Genomic DNA, 16004 nt, shown 5'->3' with positions numbered 1-16004 from the left:
CTAAAGGTATTTGTTTGAACTTATTAAGCTATTAATAGCACTAACATACCTTTATTGAAAAAAAAAATATTTTTTGCCTAGAAAACCCCTTTAACATGTGTATTGCATGATTGCCATATTTTATCGAATCTTTTTATTTTGCACAGGTCAACAAGTTGTTGTAACCCCTTCAGGTGTTGTACAGTTTCCTGCCTCCGGGATAGTTGCTTCACAGCCTGTACTCACTGTAAGTGGTGCACCATCTCCTCTCTCAAGTCCATCCATAAACCTGCTGTCCCACCCTACAGCTCACAATGGGAAAACTTCACCTGTCAAACCACTTTCACAGACGTCCCTTCAGACGACGGAATGTGCAGCTGATGTAAGTAGAGAGCAAAGATCTCTCTTTGTGTCCTTCATTTTTTACATTGTTGGCCAAAATTGTGGATACTTTTTGAAATCTTTGTTTTTCAACTTTGCATGGTTATGTTCTGTTTCACTGGATACCAAATTCAGTACAAAAACACAATTCAAATATCTGTAGTATAAAAAAAAAAAGGTGATTGAGTTGAAGTTGTGATACCAATGACTCTTTTCTGCAAGATGGAGGTAAGTGTCAGATCACGATGTTGTTGTATTATGTGAATTTACTCTTTCCTCTGCTGAAATTGCTGGGACAGTGACTAAATCTGTAGTATGATAGTTCAGTCTCATAAGCAAGTTATTTGAATAATAGGTCTGGGTAAAAATCTCTATTTTTTTTTCATTATTCTAATCTTGATTTTCTTATGTTTTCCTTACAAAAACTCTGTTATGGCCCTAAACTTCCTGATAGGAATAGCTTTTGATGTAAAGGGGTATACATCATTGTTAACTGAATCTAAAACCCGGGTTCCTACCGGAATCTGCGTCATATATGCGTCCTAGCCATGAAACGCTGTCTGTGTGTTGGACAGATTTTCTGACCTGCACCTTATGTCCTAGTGGGACTCTTAGCAACACGGTGATCTATGCTGCTAGGAGTGTCTGCTTAGCAGCGACTACAGTATAAGTTGCAGGCTGGTGAATCCAGCGAACACAAAAGACTGAGTTTCATGGCTGAAACTGGGTCATGTTAATTTGACCTAAGGAGTTGGCCTTCTCTCACCCCACAGTATTTTTACTTGAAGAAGAGAAAGATTTACATTCCCCCTGATGTTAATTAAAGCGGCTGAAGGGCAGATTGTGCTGCTCATCTTAATGGCTCTTTCACATGAGCAAGTTTTCTGTCCGTGGAAAAACGTGAGTCCTGTCCGTGGGGGATACAAAAACAGATGGCAAACGAACCTGTTACAGTGAATGTAAATCTTTTCCTTCTACAGGTATAAATACTGGGCAGGATGGGAGAAGACCATCTCCTTAGATTGCATTCACACAACCAAGTTTCTTCTGTGAACCTCTGTCTGTGTGTTGGCCAGGTTTAATGGCCTGCACCTTATGCTGGGAAAGGGACTCCTAGCAATACAGTCCCTTTCTCATTGAAGTCATTAGGTGACACAGATCACACCCCTGTTTTCTGTTTGAGTCTTGACCCCAGGTCTCTTCTTAGAATTTCACAAAAAAGAAAAGGAGAAACACCAAGTGGCACATAGTGTAACACAGCGTAACGAGGATGAAACTATGGTGTAAGAACGCTTAATTGGCCTCTTACCTTGAGGGGTTGTGATTAGTCACAACAACCAAATAACTTCAAATATAAACCCAATTAAGGTGGCAGCGACCTTGTTCTTACATCAGTGGTAGCTGACTTGAACCGATATGGGTACGTCGGGGTCAAAAACCCGTGGGAGGGACAGCGAGTGTGTGCGCTTCAGCATGAAATGCGTCATACTCCGTGGTATTGGAAACTGAGATATCTTTTGGCTCCCGGTCCTAGTAGCAGCAGCTATTTATCTTATGCACTGGAGAAAGGGACATTTCCTGAAACGTGGAGTGCTCAATACCAGAATGAAGATATATCTGTTTCCAATACCACAGAGTTTGTCATATTGCATGTTCAAGCACACGCACTGTCCTACCCTTCCCATGGGTTTTTGACTTTGATGTTCTCATATCTTCTTGGAATTTGTAAATGGTGGCTATGCTTTTGTGTTGTTTGTTTTTAAATTCTATATACTTCTGCTACTGGTACAAACCAATTATTCTACCACTTGTGGAGAGGGCATAGCCCACAAAGGAGGAACCAACACATCTTCTAAACCTAATGTCAGCCCCCTAATGGCTAGGCCTATGCCGAGGTTTTTGTGTTCCCCAATGAAACCAACAAGAAAGGGATTTTATGGCAAGTACAAAAACTCGTTTTTTTAAGAATGCTATAAGTTGTAAACAAACAGAAGTTTAAAAAAAATAAAATCAGTATCTTCCCCTCAGTCCTTTCAGTCCCTGAAATCACTAGGGAGATGTCGATTATTCCCCAGAGGTATGATTTGTAAGAGGACAGTGTGACTAGGCTGAAGCTGCCCCCCACCCCTTGTGACTACTGAGATCATTTACATGGGACTTTTTATGCTTTCAAGCATTTATAACTTTACTTTGCTGTAACAGAGTAGAGAGAACCAATGTAAAGGGAAATACGGCACATGGTGGCGCCAGTTTTTATCTCTAACTCCCACTCACGTCTATGAAGGTTAAGCAAATTGTGTAGCTCAGAGCTATTCTGTTTCATACCGCCCAACCATCGTGGACTTTACGGTCAGTGAGGTTGTGGTCCGATAAGAACAGATGGAGTGGAACCTGTGTGGATTCATGTCCGAGATGGAGGCGGGCCCAGGGGTTAGATCCACATCTATCAGACGACTAGATTTTCTTCCCAGGCTCAGAACATGTTGGTTCTTCTAGTTCTGTCTTCCGCCCCCTTGTCTATTACTGCTGTTGGGGCAAATCTGATAGCCTTATTGCCAGCATGGAGGATGTAATCCTCCCCACAGAGGGGCCTACACCTTTGTTGCACTTTGCCCTCTGCCCTGAATATTTTTGATATACAGTAAGTAGACAATGAATGTCCGTGCATTAAACTGTAACTATATTGTAACTGCTGGAAAATGTGATGTGACAACGTGCCAGCAAGTTACATTCCATTAATATGTGACTATGTGGCACTGCTTATAAAAAGCTTTTAAAACCCCATACTGTTCCAAACACTTCTCACTTTGAAGTGCCAAAATGGTTTGTGCCTGGAGTGAGGATATTAAACTAGAGCCTGTAACAGACACATGGTTTGGATAAGCTCATGCATGACTTGGTTTTTAGTTTGTGCATGATGAAAGCTTTGGCTTCTATGTAAAGTCTATCTCTAGTCACAATTAAGTTACAATGGGTTGAATCAGTACATAACATGACAGTAAAAGATTTCCTTTCATTCTTACTCAAAGAACCACCTAAAAGCTATAAATCGCATATAAGTCATTGGGTTGTCCTCTTCTATCCGGTTGTTATGTATTTATTAATTCTCTGTCATTTCCAAAAGCGACGACAGAAAATGCATGCTGTCCAAGTTCTCACAACACTGTTTGTCAGCCAGCTTCCCGTACTCTCAAATAGGCAATCTGTCTTTGTCAGGAATTTTGGGAATCTTGGTGAACTGCCATGTGAGTGCTATTTGTTGTCTTTAGGGATCCACTTTGGCTGAAATGAAAATTAAAGGACCTAAAACTATGGACAACCAAGAATGTCCAATATGTGATAGAGGTTTAGGACCGGCTTTACACCAGAAAGCTTTCATGCAAAAGTCACCAATTCTGGTGTAAGCCTCCTTTCCATAAAATTTACAACTTTGGGTTTCTCATGCAGGGAGAAGCAAAACTCAACACATTTGTTTAAAGATCTAAACATTTTAGAATATTTGTGGTATCTTACTCCATTGCAGTTTGGACTAGTGTCTTTGGACTAAACTCCCCCCTTCCTTTCCCACTGTGTACCTTTTTAGAGTGAGTTAACAAACCATTTTTTTCTGACACAATTAACATCCTCGGTAAAAAAAAAAAGTAACAAGTCACACTCTATTATCATTATGTAATTCGTATACATGTCATAGCTTGTAATGGGGGGATCAGACCGGTGGGGAAATTAAAAGGAGAGTATATGACTTATTTTAACCTATATGCAGCTCACAGTCGAACAATAAAATAAATTATTGAATTCCCCATTAAAAAGCAATTCTTCCTAGAAATGTATTTATGATTTTCATTTAGTTTTGTCCTGATACACATTCAGTACTGAATATACAGCTTCAGACTGTGTAGTGACAAGCTCCATTGACCAGGAGTCAGTCTTTCTTTCTTTTTCTTTCTTTCTTTCTTTCTTTCTTTCTTTCTTTCTTTCTTTCTTTCTTTCTTTCTTTCTTTCTTTCTTTCTTTCTTTCTTTCTTTCTTTCTTTCTTTCTTTCTTTCTTTCTTTCTTTCTTTCTCGTTATTTTCTGTTTACATATAGCGCCATCATTTACCGCAGCACTTTAAAGACATTGTCCGTCACTGTCCCATATAGGGCTCACAACCTGCATTCCTTATTTGTAATGTCTTTGGAGTGTGGGAGGAAACCCAAGCAAACACGGAGAGAACATATAAACTCCATGCAGATGTTGTCCTTGGCAGGATAGGATTTGAACCCAGGACTCCAGCGCTGCAAGGCTGCAGTGGTTAAACACTGAGCCACTGCACTACCCAAGGAGTATGGTGTCTTCCAGCCGTTACTTTTTAAAGAGCTTGTCTAAACATATATTACGGTTTGCGTTATGAAAAGTTAGACAATTTCCCGATTTATCTGTTTGAATTCCTTATGGATTTCTATATCTCTGTTTGCTGTCATTGTTTTGTTTCCTTCTAGTGATAAACAATTGATGGGCAGTCCATGGTCATGTGATGGACACAGGTGCAGAGTTCGTTACAGAGATCTGATTGCTGTGCACCTGTGTTTCCATCACATGACCATGGACTGCCCATCACCCGACTATCACTAGAATAAACAAAACAATGACAGCAAGCAGTGGTTGTGAAAACCATGAGGAATTGATACAAAAAGTAAATGGTTCTACCATAAATTGTACTTTTCAGCATACAGTCTAGTTGCGATCAGTGTCTATGTTGTGAGCATGTCTTATTGTCACTGGTTTGGAATGTGACCTTATACCCCTGTACCACTTGTTACAAAGCTAAAATTGAAGAGAAACAAAATTAGCCCTATCTAAAACACTTGCCTATTGATGACCTATTCTTAGGATAAGTTATCAATATGTGATCGGTGGGTATCAGACACCCAGGACCTCCACATATTAGATGTTTGAAGAGGCTGCAGTGCCACACGACCTTTAAAAGGGTTGTGTCGCTATGGACACTTATTCCCTATTCACAGGATAGGGGATAAGTGTCTGAACACTTGGTACCCAATCTCCGGGTCTCTCAGTGATCAGGAGGACTAGGGACCGAAAGTCCCCCAAGGCCTCGTTGTGAACGGAGCACCAGTGCACTTGCCTGACCAGTGCTCTATTCACTTCTATGGTGCTGTGTGCACTGATGAATATTATAGTCTCTGCAGCCCCATGGAAGTGAATGGGGCACACTGGCGCTTAAGTCACATTTTCAGTCTCCTGTCCTGTGGATAGGGAATAAGTGTTCATAATGGAACAAGCCTTTTAAGCCATATACAGTGCTGTGTTCAGTGAAGAGATGGCAGTACTCTGGTGGGCAGAGCTCTCACTCTAGTTGTTTGTTAATTTCTTTGTCACATTTTACTGTCAAGTACTGTCTGTTCATGTACTCTCTGACTTGTAGCTGCAGAATATGTTGGCGCTATAGAAATAGTTATTATTACCAGCTGATCTCTGGAGGTCCCAGTTGTCAGACTGCCATTGATGATTTATCCTAAGGCTAGGTAGACAATATGCAAGTTCAAGAAAACCTCTTTAAGGCTGAGGCCGTACGTTGCAGAAACACAACTCTTTTTGTTGCAGATTTTGTTGAGTGTTTTTGAGCCAAAGCCAGGAGTGGATTGAGCAATGGTAGACTTAGGGCTAGTTTACACGGAGTTAACGCGTGCGCATTCTGGCACGTATACACGTGTCAGAATGTGAGCGCTCAAAACGGATCACATTCATTTCATGTGTCGTTATGGGCGTATAACGCACGTAATTTTGCGGCCGTAACGACACATTGAAATGAATGTGATCTGTTTTGAGTGCTCACATTCTGACACGTGTATACGTGCCAGAATGCGCGCGCGTTAACTCCGTGTGAACTAGCCCTTATAAGAACTTCCTATATATTTCCCATTCCTTTTGTAGCCATTCTTGGATTTGGCTCAAAAACCACAGCACAACCTGGAACAAAAAAAGCTGCATTTCTGTAACGTGGGGCCTCAGCCTAAAAGCGTACCTGAGTTTTCATGAAAACTTGCTGGACAGTCTGTTCTATGACTGTATAAACCTATATACATGATATCCTATCATTTTTTCTACTGCTAATAGTCTCATTATGTTTGCACAGTTTTCATTTTTTTCTCATGTATAATAAGAAGCAGACTGCTCTCCTTCTCATATTCATTGCTGATAATGTTTTACCATATTGCCGGGAATAACTATACAGTAGCAAACAAATACAGGAGAAAAGCTTACCATAATATAGGGGATCCAAGAGAACCGAACTGTAAATGCAGGGCAAATACTTGCAACCAAGCAGAAAACTTTTCTTACTTTGAGGAATCTGCAAATATTACAGCTTACAGTCAGCAACAGTTTGCATGTATCTAGGAACGGCCTTTCTTAGTAACAAAGGAGTGAACAGTAAATTAACTAGGAGGGAGACACCTAGTGGCAGTAACTTTTAGAGAATTTTTAATTTATTTTTTTTCAGACACAAAGCAGCCACATATTTAAATTCCATTATATTTTGGTCCAGAATCACGTGCTCTGTGAAATGAGAAAGTTGTTTATAAAGTTAGTAACCATTTAACGTTAAAACCCCACATTATGGAACTGCAACATTTTTGACTAGTGCGGAAACACAGGAGAAAAAATATGCTGCTTTTTACAGTAATGATAACTTGCATTTTGTTTATTTTTTAACTGCGTTTTGCTACATGGGATCTTAAAGGAGGAGTTCAGTATAAAAACTAATCCCTACATTACTCTAAACAACCTCCCCTTGCCTACTTTCTATATAATATCATATATATAAAATGTATATTTACCCATATTCCTGGAGCGCCAGGGATATTTATTGATTATCGGTGACAATCAGTTTCCCCGCTTCTAGAACGACTACCTTCCCCCCCTCCCCTGCACAGTAGAGGTGGATCGACAGCTGCAGAGACCAGTGTAGCATTGGGACAATAGCATGCATCGGCAGAATCAGAAAAGAAGAATGGGCCGTCCCACAGGATGGTCGGGGGTTGACCTGAGTAGGTAGGGAATGGCTAGTAGTTGGGAGGAAGAGGGAAGGAGTGAAGTGAGAGGGAGCTACAGTGAAAGTTACATAGCAGGAAGCTGAACCAGATAAACTAATGTAGAAGGTACCAGAAGCTCCCAGTGACACCCAGACATCACTCAAAACACTGCTAAAGATATATGGGTGTATTTATTAACCCATTATTAATACTAACAGACCTTTTAAAAAATAATAAATTTTTGCCCAGAAAACCCCTTTAGGCTGAAGATTTTGTTGCGGTTTTTTGAGCCAAAGTCAGGGGTGGCTACAAAAGGAATAAGAGATATACAGGAAGTTCTAAAACTTATCCCTTCTGCTCAATCTACTCCTGGCTTTGGCTTTAAAAACCGCAACAAAATCTGCAACAAAAAAAGCTGCATTTCCACAACATGGGGCCTTAGCCTTAAGGTGACAAAAATAGGTGGGATTGTTATATGCAGCTGCAGTACTAATCCCCAATGAGACTTATTACAAGATAAGCGCTTACAAATTTTCTCTATACATCATCTGTTGTGCAGTCTTCTTGATCTAAAGAGTTAATGCTTCCCTTGTACAGCACTAACCTCATTCTCCTGATGTGGAAACATGTTGGCTCAAGACAGAGTGGAAATTGTGAGGCGTTTCTTGAAGAATTCTTTATTATTCCTGTGGGCTGTGTGCCTTATATTATAATGCTGTTCTTCTGGGGTCATATAATTATACAAGAAATCTTAGATTTATAACTATCTAGTAAAATTCACGACGTAGCTCTTTCGTTTATATGAAATGTGGAATCCTTATTCTATCCTTCCTCTGTTTAAACAGGGTATGTTAAAACTGTATTACAATTGTAGTTCATTGCAATGATATTGTGGCAAAAAATGCGACTGGACCACTCTGCATAAGTATCCCATAAAGGTGGCTGTAAAGCTTCGACTATCAGTTGCCAGCTGGACCTCCCAATGCGCTCGGGCACATACACTATTTGTTAGTGTATGTGGAGTAAACCTCTGGAGGCAACTTATTCCCAGAGATGATAAAAGGTCTAGGCGTTGAAATTAAAGGGGATCTAGGCTTGGGAAAAGTCATTTTCAACTAAGCACATACTTGCATAGCCTTTAGAAAGGCTGTTTCACACCTTCCTTTTGTATGTAAATTGGCTCAGTGGTTTTTGAATGAGCCCGTTTTTATTTATATGCTAATAAGCTTCCAGCCAGCACAGGAAGTTCCCAGCAGCACTCGTCTATTATCTCCTATGTGTGTGTGCAAGCAGGAAGTCATCAGCAGCAGCTGTACACATACATAGGAAAGAATAGCATAGAGGATGCACAATGAGACTTCCGGGGTGCACCAAGAAGCTAATTAGCATATGAATAAAAACGGGCTCATTCAAAAACCACTGAAGCGATTTACATACAAAAGGTAGGTGTGGAATAGCCCTTCTAGAGACTATGCAAGGATGTGCTTATCTAAAAATGACTTTTCCCAATGATCCTTCTTTCTTCCTACATCATGAGTTGGGGAGAAGTGGAAGCATACCTCCAGCTTTAAACAACTTTACATAACTCAATAGGACAGGTTAATATATGAAACTATATAATACATCTTTTTAAAGAAATATCTTATCTTTTCTTCTCCACTTAAGTTACATTCTCCATATTCGTCTATTAAGAGGGGAGGGGCATTTAAAAAAAAAAAATCAAATAATTGCTGCTTCCACGCTCCACTATTCTAAGCAATTTTACATCCCTCATTCCGCTTGAAAATTGTGGAGACAAAAGTCCTACAAGCAAGACTTTTCATTCTTATTGGAAGTGAAATTTGCTTGGTTGTTCAGTGAGACAACTGTCAGATATGAATGACAGTGTGGAGATTTGGTCTGCCATAGTTTCTCGTTTATTTCTGTGATTAGGTCGGCAGAAGCCTTCCTGGACTAATGTGTAGTCATTATAGAAAAATTTGGAAAAAGGACAAGTTGTGGATCTCTAGCCATGCTATGGGTTACTGGTAGGTGGAAGGCAAGAACACAGGGCAATATGATTGCTAAGGACCCTTGTACACAATGAAGTTCTGTCTCTAGAAAATGGTGTGGATCGTAGTACCCGGACTGAACTTTATGTTTATGGAATTAAGTGCATCATAACTAGTTTTTACACAGGAAGCTCCCAAATGGCCCCGTAACTACTGAACTGACAGCATTCGGGAACTCTGTGTGTCATAACTGAAACTCCTGCAGTAGCTTCTATGCTCATGGCCAAGTACAGTCTGGATATAACGTACCAATCTCCACGGACTAGCTTTGTATGTATAGCATGCTTTTTGCATTTAGGAAATACTGAAATTTGAATTGAAAATTTGCCATTCACTTTGCCATTGTGGTCACTAGATGTCCTCATCTACAAAGAAAGACTTAATAGAATCTACCAAGTAATGTTCCAGAATGGATGTAAAACATAGTTCCTAGAAAATATTTATTTGGGTGACATTTAAAAGGGCTGATCAGCACCAGATCAATCTGGATCTGACACTGGACTCAGCACTGATCATCTGAAGCAACTGCCATAAGCCATATATGTTATATTACTGGAAGCAGCTGTGCTCCTAATTCAAGTGAATGGAAGCAGGGCTGCAGTTCCCCTGTGCCACCACTAGAGTCTACAGAGCTTGCTAAACTGTATACAGCTTCCGGTCTATATACTGTAGATGTCAATCTTGGAACTGCAGGCCCAATAATGTGCCTTTCGATGGGGTGTCCAATGGACCATTCTGATGAAAACAAAGCTAGTCCTGTCCTGCTCTTTGTTATCAGAATGGATTGGATCAGAAGCCTCCATAGACATGAATGCATAAAGGAATGCACTCGGATATAACTCCGAGTGTGATCTGAGTACACTCTGTAATGGACATCAAGTCTAATGATGCAGGACCCTTTTTTAAAATTTCAGGGAGCAGCAGACATTTCTGTTCTCCCCTCTTAGTATGCCACAAATTTAAGAATCACTACAAGGATTAGACAAGCCTCTTTCTCTAGATCTACCCTTAAGGTACTGGATGCCAGCCCTTAGCCACTTGTTCCAGATCAAACTTTCAGGTAATCCATGGGTGATTAGATTTGTCACGACCGTGTCCAGATGCCCCTGATATCAGTCTCATTACACATACTGGGATTTATTTGTGGTGTTGGATGGCCTATCTAGAGGTTTATCATTAGACCAGATCCTGCTCTATTAACTAAAGTGGTGATATCAGGAAATTGAGGATTCTTCCCTCCCATTTTGACAACTGAGAAATTATTCTAAAAAAAAATCATTCATTGTCTGGATATGCAAAGATGCAATAAGAAGTGGAGGAAAATTAATTAAGGATTAAACAATTAAGCACAAAATAGGATTAAAGAGGACCTTTCATGGTTTGGGGCACAGTTCTATATACTGCTGGAAAGCCGACAGTGCGCTGAATTCAGTACAATGTCGGCTTTCACGATCTGTGCTCCGGGTGAAGAGCTAGCGGTGCTGGTACCGTAGCTCTTCACAGTCAGAAGGGCATTTTTGACACTCTGTCAGGAACGTCCTTCTGTACAAGCAGCGCCAATAGCGCTGTACAGTGTGAGCGGGGAGGAACGCCCCCTCCCTCTGATCACAGTATTCGTCCATAGACAAGTATTATCAGGAGGGGAGGGGGGCGTTCCTCCCCAGTCTCAGAGCACAGCGCTATTGGCGCTGCTTGTACAGAAGGACGTTCCTGACAGAGTGTCAAAAACGCCCTTCTGACTGTGAAGAGCTACGGTACCAGCACCGCTAGCTCTTCACCCGGAGCACAGATCGTGAAAGCCAAGAGTGCGCTGAACTCAGCGCACTGTCAACTTTTCCGCAGTATATACAGTCATGGCCAAAAGTTTTGAGAATGACACAAATATTATATTTTCACATGCTCTGCTGCCCTCTGGTTTTTATGTGTGTTTGTCAGATGTTTTTATCACATACAGAAATATAATTGCAATCATATTAAGAGTAACAAAAGCTTATGTTGACAGTTAGAATGAGTTAATGCAGCAAGTCAATATTTGCAGTGTTGTCCCTTCTTCTTCAGGACCTCTGCAATTCTCCCTGGCATGCTCTCAATCAACTTCTGGACCAAATCCTGACTGATAGCAGTCCATTCTTGCACAATCAATGCTTGCATTTTGTCAGAATTTGTAGGTTTTTGTTTGTCCACCCGTCTCTTGATGATTGACCACAAGTTATCAATGGGATTAAGATCTGGGGAGTTTCCAGGCCATGGACCCAAAATCTCTCTGCTTTGTTCCCTGAGCCATTTAGTTATCACCTTTGCTTTATGGCAAGGTGCTCCATCATGCTGGAAAAGGCATTGTTGATCGCCAAACTGCTCTTGGACGGTTGGGAGAAGTTGATCTTGGAGGACATTCTGGTACCATTCTTTATTCATGGCTGTGTTTTTAGGCAAGTCTGTGAGAGAGCCGATTCCCTTGGCTGAGAAGCAACTCCACACATGAATGGTTTCAGGATGCATTACAGTTGGCATGAGACAAGACTGGTGGTAGCGCTCACCTCGTCTTCTCCGAATAAGCTGTTTTCCAGATGTCCCAAACAATCGAAAAGGGGATTCATGAGAGAAAATGACTTTACCCCAGTCCTCAGCAGTCCACTCCCTGTACCTTTTGCAGAATATCAGTCTGTCCCTGATGTTTTTTCTGGAGACAAGTGGCTTCTTTGCTGCCCTCCTTGAGACCAGGCCTTGCTCCAAGAGTCTCCGCCTCACAGTGCGTGCAGATGCACTCACACCTGCCTGCTGCCATTCCTGAGCAAGCTCTGCACTGCTGGTAGCCCGATCCCGCAGCTGAAACACTTTTAAGAGACAGTCCTGGCGCTTGCTGGTCTTTCTTGGGCGCCCTGGAGCCTTTTTGCCAACAATGGAACCTCTCTCCTTGAAGTTCTTGATGATGCGATAGATTGTTGACTGAGGTGCAATCTTTCTACCTGCGATACTCTTCCCTGTTAGGCCATTTTTGTGCAATGATGACTGCACGTGTTTCTTTAGAGAGAACCATGGTTAACAGAAGAGAAACAATGATGCCAAGCACCAGCCTCCTTTTAAAGTGTCCAGTGGTGTCATTCTTAATCATGACAGATTGATCTCCAGCCCTGTCCTCATCAACACCCACACCTGTGTTAATGGAGCAATCACTGAAACGATGTTAGCTGGTCCTTTTAAGGCAGGGCTGCAATGATGTTGAAATGTGTTTTGGGGGATAAAGTTCATTTTCTAGGCAAATATTGACTTTGCAAGTAATTGCTGTTAAGCTGATCACTCTTTATAACATTCTGGAGTATATGCAAATTGCCATTAGAAAAACTGAAGCAGTAGACTTTGTAAAAATTAATATTTGTATCATTCTCAAAACTTTTGGCCATGACTGTAGAACTGCCTGTGCCCCAAACCATGAAAGGTGTATAGTTTTTATAAACTAGTTACTTTATGAAGTCCAGTTATTTTATATAAAAGTACAGGACATAGAATGTCTTACTCTGCTTTTTGATCAGTCTCCTTCAGTGAGTTTATAAGAATGTCAATAACTGTGTTTGCAATTTACTGACTGAAATCCACTTCAAGAGAAATCCGCTTCTGAAATATACCGTATATATAAGCCGACTTTTTCAGCAGTTTTTATGCTGAAAAAGCCCCCTTCAGCTTATACTCGAGTCAGGGTCCATGGAGCACTGAAACTTGAAGTACCTGCATAAATTAAAAGAAGAGGGAGGTCCTTAGTGCTACTGCTCTGTGATTGGCTTGTTATGTAAGGTCACATGACCGTGATGTCATCAAAGGTCCTGTAGAAACTAGAATGTAATATCTGAGGATAAGTCAGTGGCCAGGATTCATTCTGTCTTATAGCAGATGTCTGTCGTATTGAGGAGAGGAAGCTACAGTAACGTGAAAGTAACACACAGGTACCTGCTACTATTCCTAGTAATGTCAGGCATTTTGGGTTAAGTTAGTTTCAGTAACTCCATGTGCCTCACATTAATAGCAGTTAACCCCATCATGTCCCTCGTATTAACCCCTGTGTATCCCATATAAGGGTTACTAATATGTGAGACACATGGGGGTACTAATGAAGGACCCTAATTATGAAGATACCTAATTATTATCTCCATATGTCCCACAAATCAGTAACTCTTATGTGAGGCACACACGGAGTTAATGTGAGGGACATAATGGGATTAACTGCAATTACTATGATCCCCATGGAGTTTCTAAGCTGTAATGCACATGACCAGACTTTTTATCTGCAATGGTGGATTTCCCCCCTCGGCTTATACTCAAGTCAATACGTTTTGTCAGTCTTTTTGTGGTAAAATTAGGGGTCTTGGCTTATATTCGGGTCGGCTTATACTCGAGTATATACGGTATTTGGTGCATTTCTTGTATAGTTTTTTAGCATCAGCTAGTAAATGCATGCAAAAATACATACCGGTAAAACCCACTTCTAAAACTCTTTGAATTGAGCTCAAAATACAAGAAAAAAACAAATGTTTTTGGTGTGCATTTTACGGCCCTCCCAATGACTTCAATGGAACCATGAAAAAAAAATCTGTCTCAGATATGACTGAGAGAAGAATCAGACTGTATTCACACAGTGTACCTAGTGCCTTTCAATTTAAAAGAACAAACACCTGTCTGATCCCATTCTAGTCAATGGAGTCCGTCCAGCACTATTGATCTCCTGATGGATTTGAATGACGGAGATAGTGGTGCAAATGTGAACATAGCATTAAACATGGTGTACATTTTGAATATGTGGTATAAAAATATGTCTTGAAGACAATAACACAAATGTCCTGTTGATATTAATGGGATGTTGTTTGCAAGTGTATTTGAGCCTATTAAGGCATGTCAAACAGATGTTTTACATGATGATATTCATCTCGTGTGAACAAACCTCTACTTCCACTAAGGTACAGAAAGTATTTTGTTGGATTTAATATTTTAATATTCATTGTTTTATGATGTGGCATCTTGAGTTTGGCTTAGTAATTTGTTCCATGTGCAAAATCTATACTCTATTTATATTCATTCTAAGCATTGAAGTATGGAAAATACATCAGAATACCTTCTCTATAAGGCAGAAAATAGTTGGCAGTGTACCTGACATATTGTGCCAGTTGAATAAGCGTCCAAAGTAGTGTTCTTACAACTGAATGTGATTCCAGATGAGAGGTGCGGTTCACTTTTTCCTATACATTAGTACAGTCCACTCCCATCCTAGCGCATGAGAAAACAAAGGTGACATACTGCTACATCCACTCCTATGATATTATATTTAATGTGTCACCTGACCTTACACTTTAGTCACAGACTGCAGTATGATGGCTCACTATGGATGTATATTATGGGGTGAGTGTTAGTTTGTATGTAAATTAAATCTAATAAAGATTCTTTAAATGGAACCAACCATCAAAGAATTTCCTAACTTTTAAACTCTCTTCTTAAAAGTCTTTAAAAACAGCAAATTTTTTAAAATTTATTTTTATTGAATAAAATATAAAAATAGCAGTTTTTACACTTGCATGTACTCCCAGCTTAATATGGGTTAGGGTAACGCGATGCTCCCCACCACAGTTTTCACTGGGTGTCCGTTCAGCAATATTTATTTCACACTGCAATTCCTTTCAGAAACACTTACCATAATTTTTGTTAAAATTTGGTAAGAAGGATATGTGTCAGCATTGTTGAGGTGAAGTCCGAGTCGTAAAAATTAAGTTACCAACTCCGACTCCAGCTTCAAATTAAAGTAATTCATTATTTGGACTTTTATTGTACAGTTATTGATGATGTATAATTAGATGTGTATTTACTTTCTTAAGAATTTAGTCACTGCATAAGAGGAGCTTTGCAGTTTCTGAGTAAGGCTGCGGGAAAATAGAGGAGTGGGAGTTGGAGATTTGTCCTGCTAAGGGGGCATTCACACTACCGTGAAACCTGCATGTCGGGTTTTGCTGTCTGCTTGAAAAGTCGGACATCTTTAGGAACGGACAGTTAAGGACAGGCCCGGAGTGCAAAACAACGCACCCGATCGCCATTTAAATGAATGAAAAATGTCACAGACACAGCTAGTGTCCGCTGCTAATGTCCATGCAAGATTTTGAACGGACACTACCTGTCGGACAATGAGGCAAATGAATGAAATGATAACAATACTCACTTGTACCATGCCTGCTGCAATGACAACACATACATCAGCCATGTTGCAACTGTGGACAAGCACTGGTCTCAGCCGTGACACAAGTATGAGCTCAGCGATTGTCACCTCATCATTGCAGGACTGACAGTGATGGGAGTGATGCCATTGGAGCAATTGAAATGTTTTTCAATATTGCCATTTCCGGCTGTTTTTACATAATTTTTTTATTTAAAAAAAAAAACCAAGCAAGGCAAAACATGGTTACCCGCAGATTTTTAGCAATTTTTTTTTTTTTTTGTATCCTCAATGTTTCTATTACCTTCATTTTTCCGGAGTTGGTTATTATATCTATCTATATCTACAGAAATTCATTATTTGCTTGCTTTTTA

The 16004-nt window shown here is 40.3% G+C and overlaps 1 protein-coding gene across 1 annotated transcript in view; it reads left to right on the top strand.

Annotated features, from left to right (window-relative positions):
- ATF6 (activating transcription factor 6) overlaps positions 1-16004 on the top strand; it is a 61903-nt gene that overhangs the window by 16938 nt on the left and 28961 nt on the right. Inside the window, exon 7 of the mRNA XM_075286700.1 lies at positions 147-361. Coding sequence (XP_075142801.1) covers positions 147-361 — 215 coding nt within the window. The remainder of the gene's footprint in view (positions 1-146; positions 362-16004) is intronic.

This window comes from Leptodactylus fuscus, chromosome 9 (assembly GCF_031893055.1).
Source record: "Leptodactylus fuscus isolate aLepFus1 chromosome 9, aLepFus1.hap2, whole genome shotgun sequence".
In the NCBI taxonomy this organism is placed as follows: domain Eukaryota; kingdom Metazoa; phylum Chordata; class Amphibia; order Anura; family Leptodactylidae; genus Leptodactylus; species Leptodactylus fuscus.
Note: the sequence above shows the minus strand (reverse complement) of the source record. Positions and strands in the feature narration are given on the sequence as shown.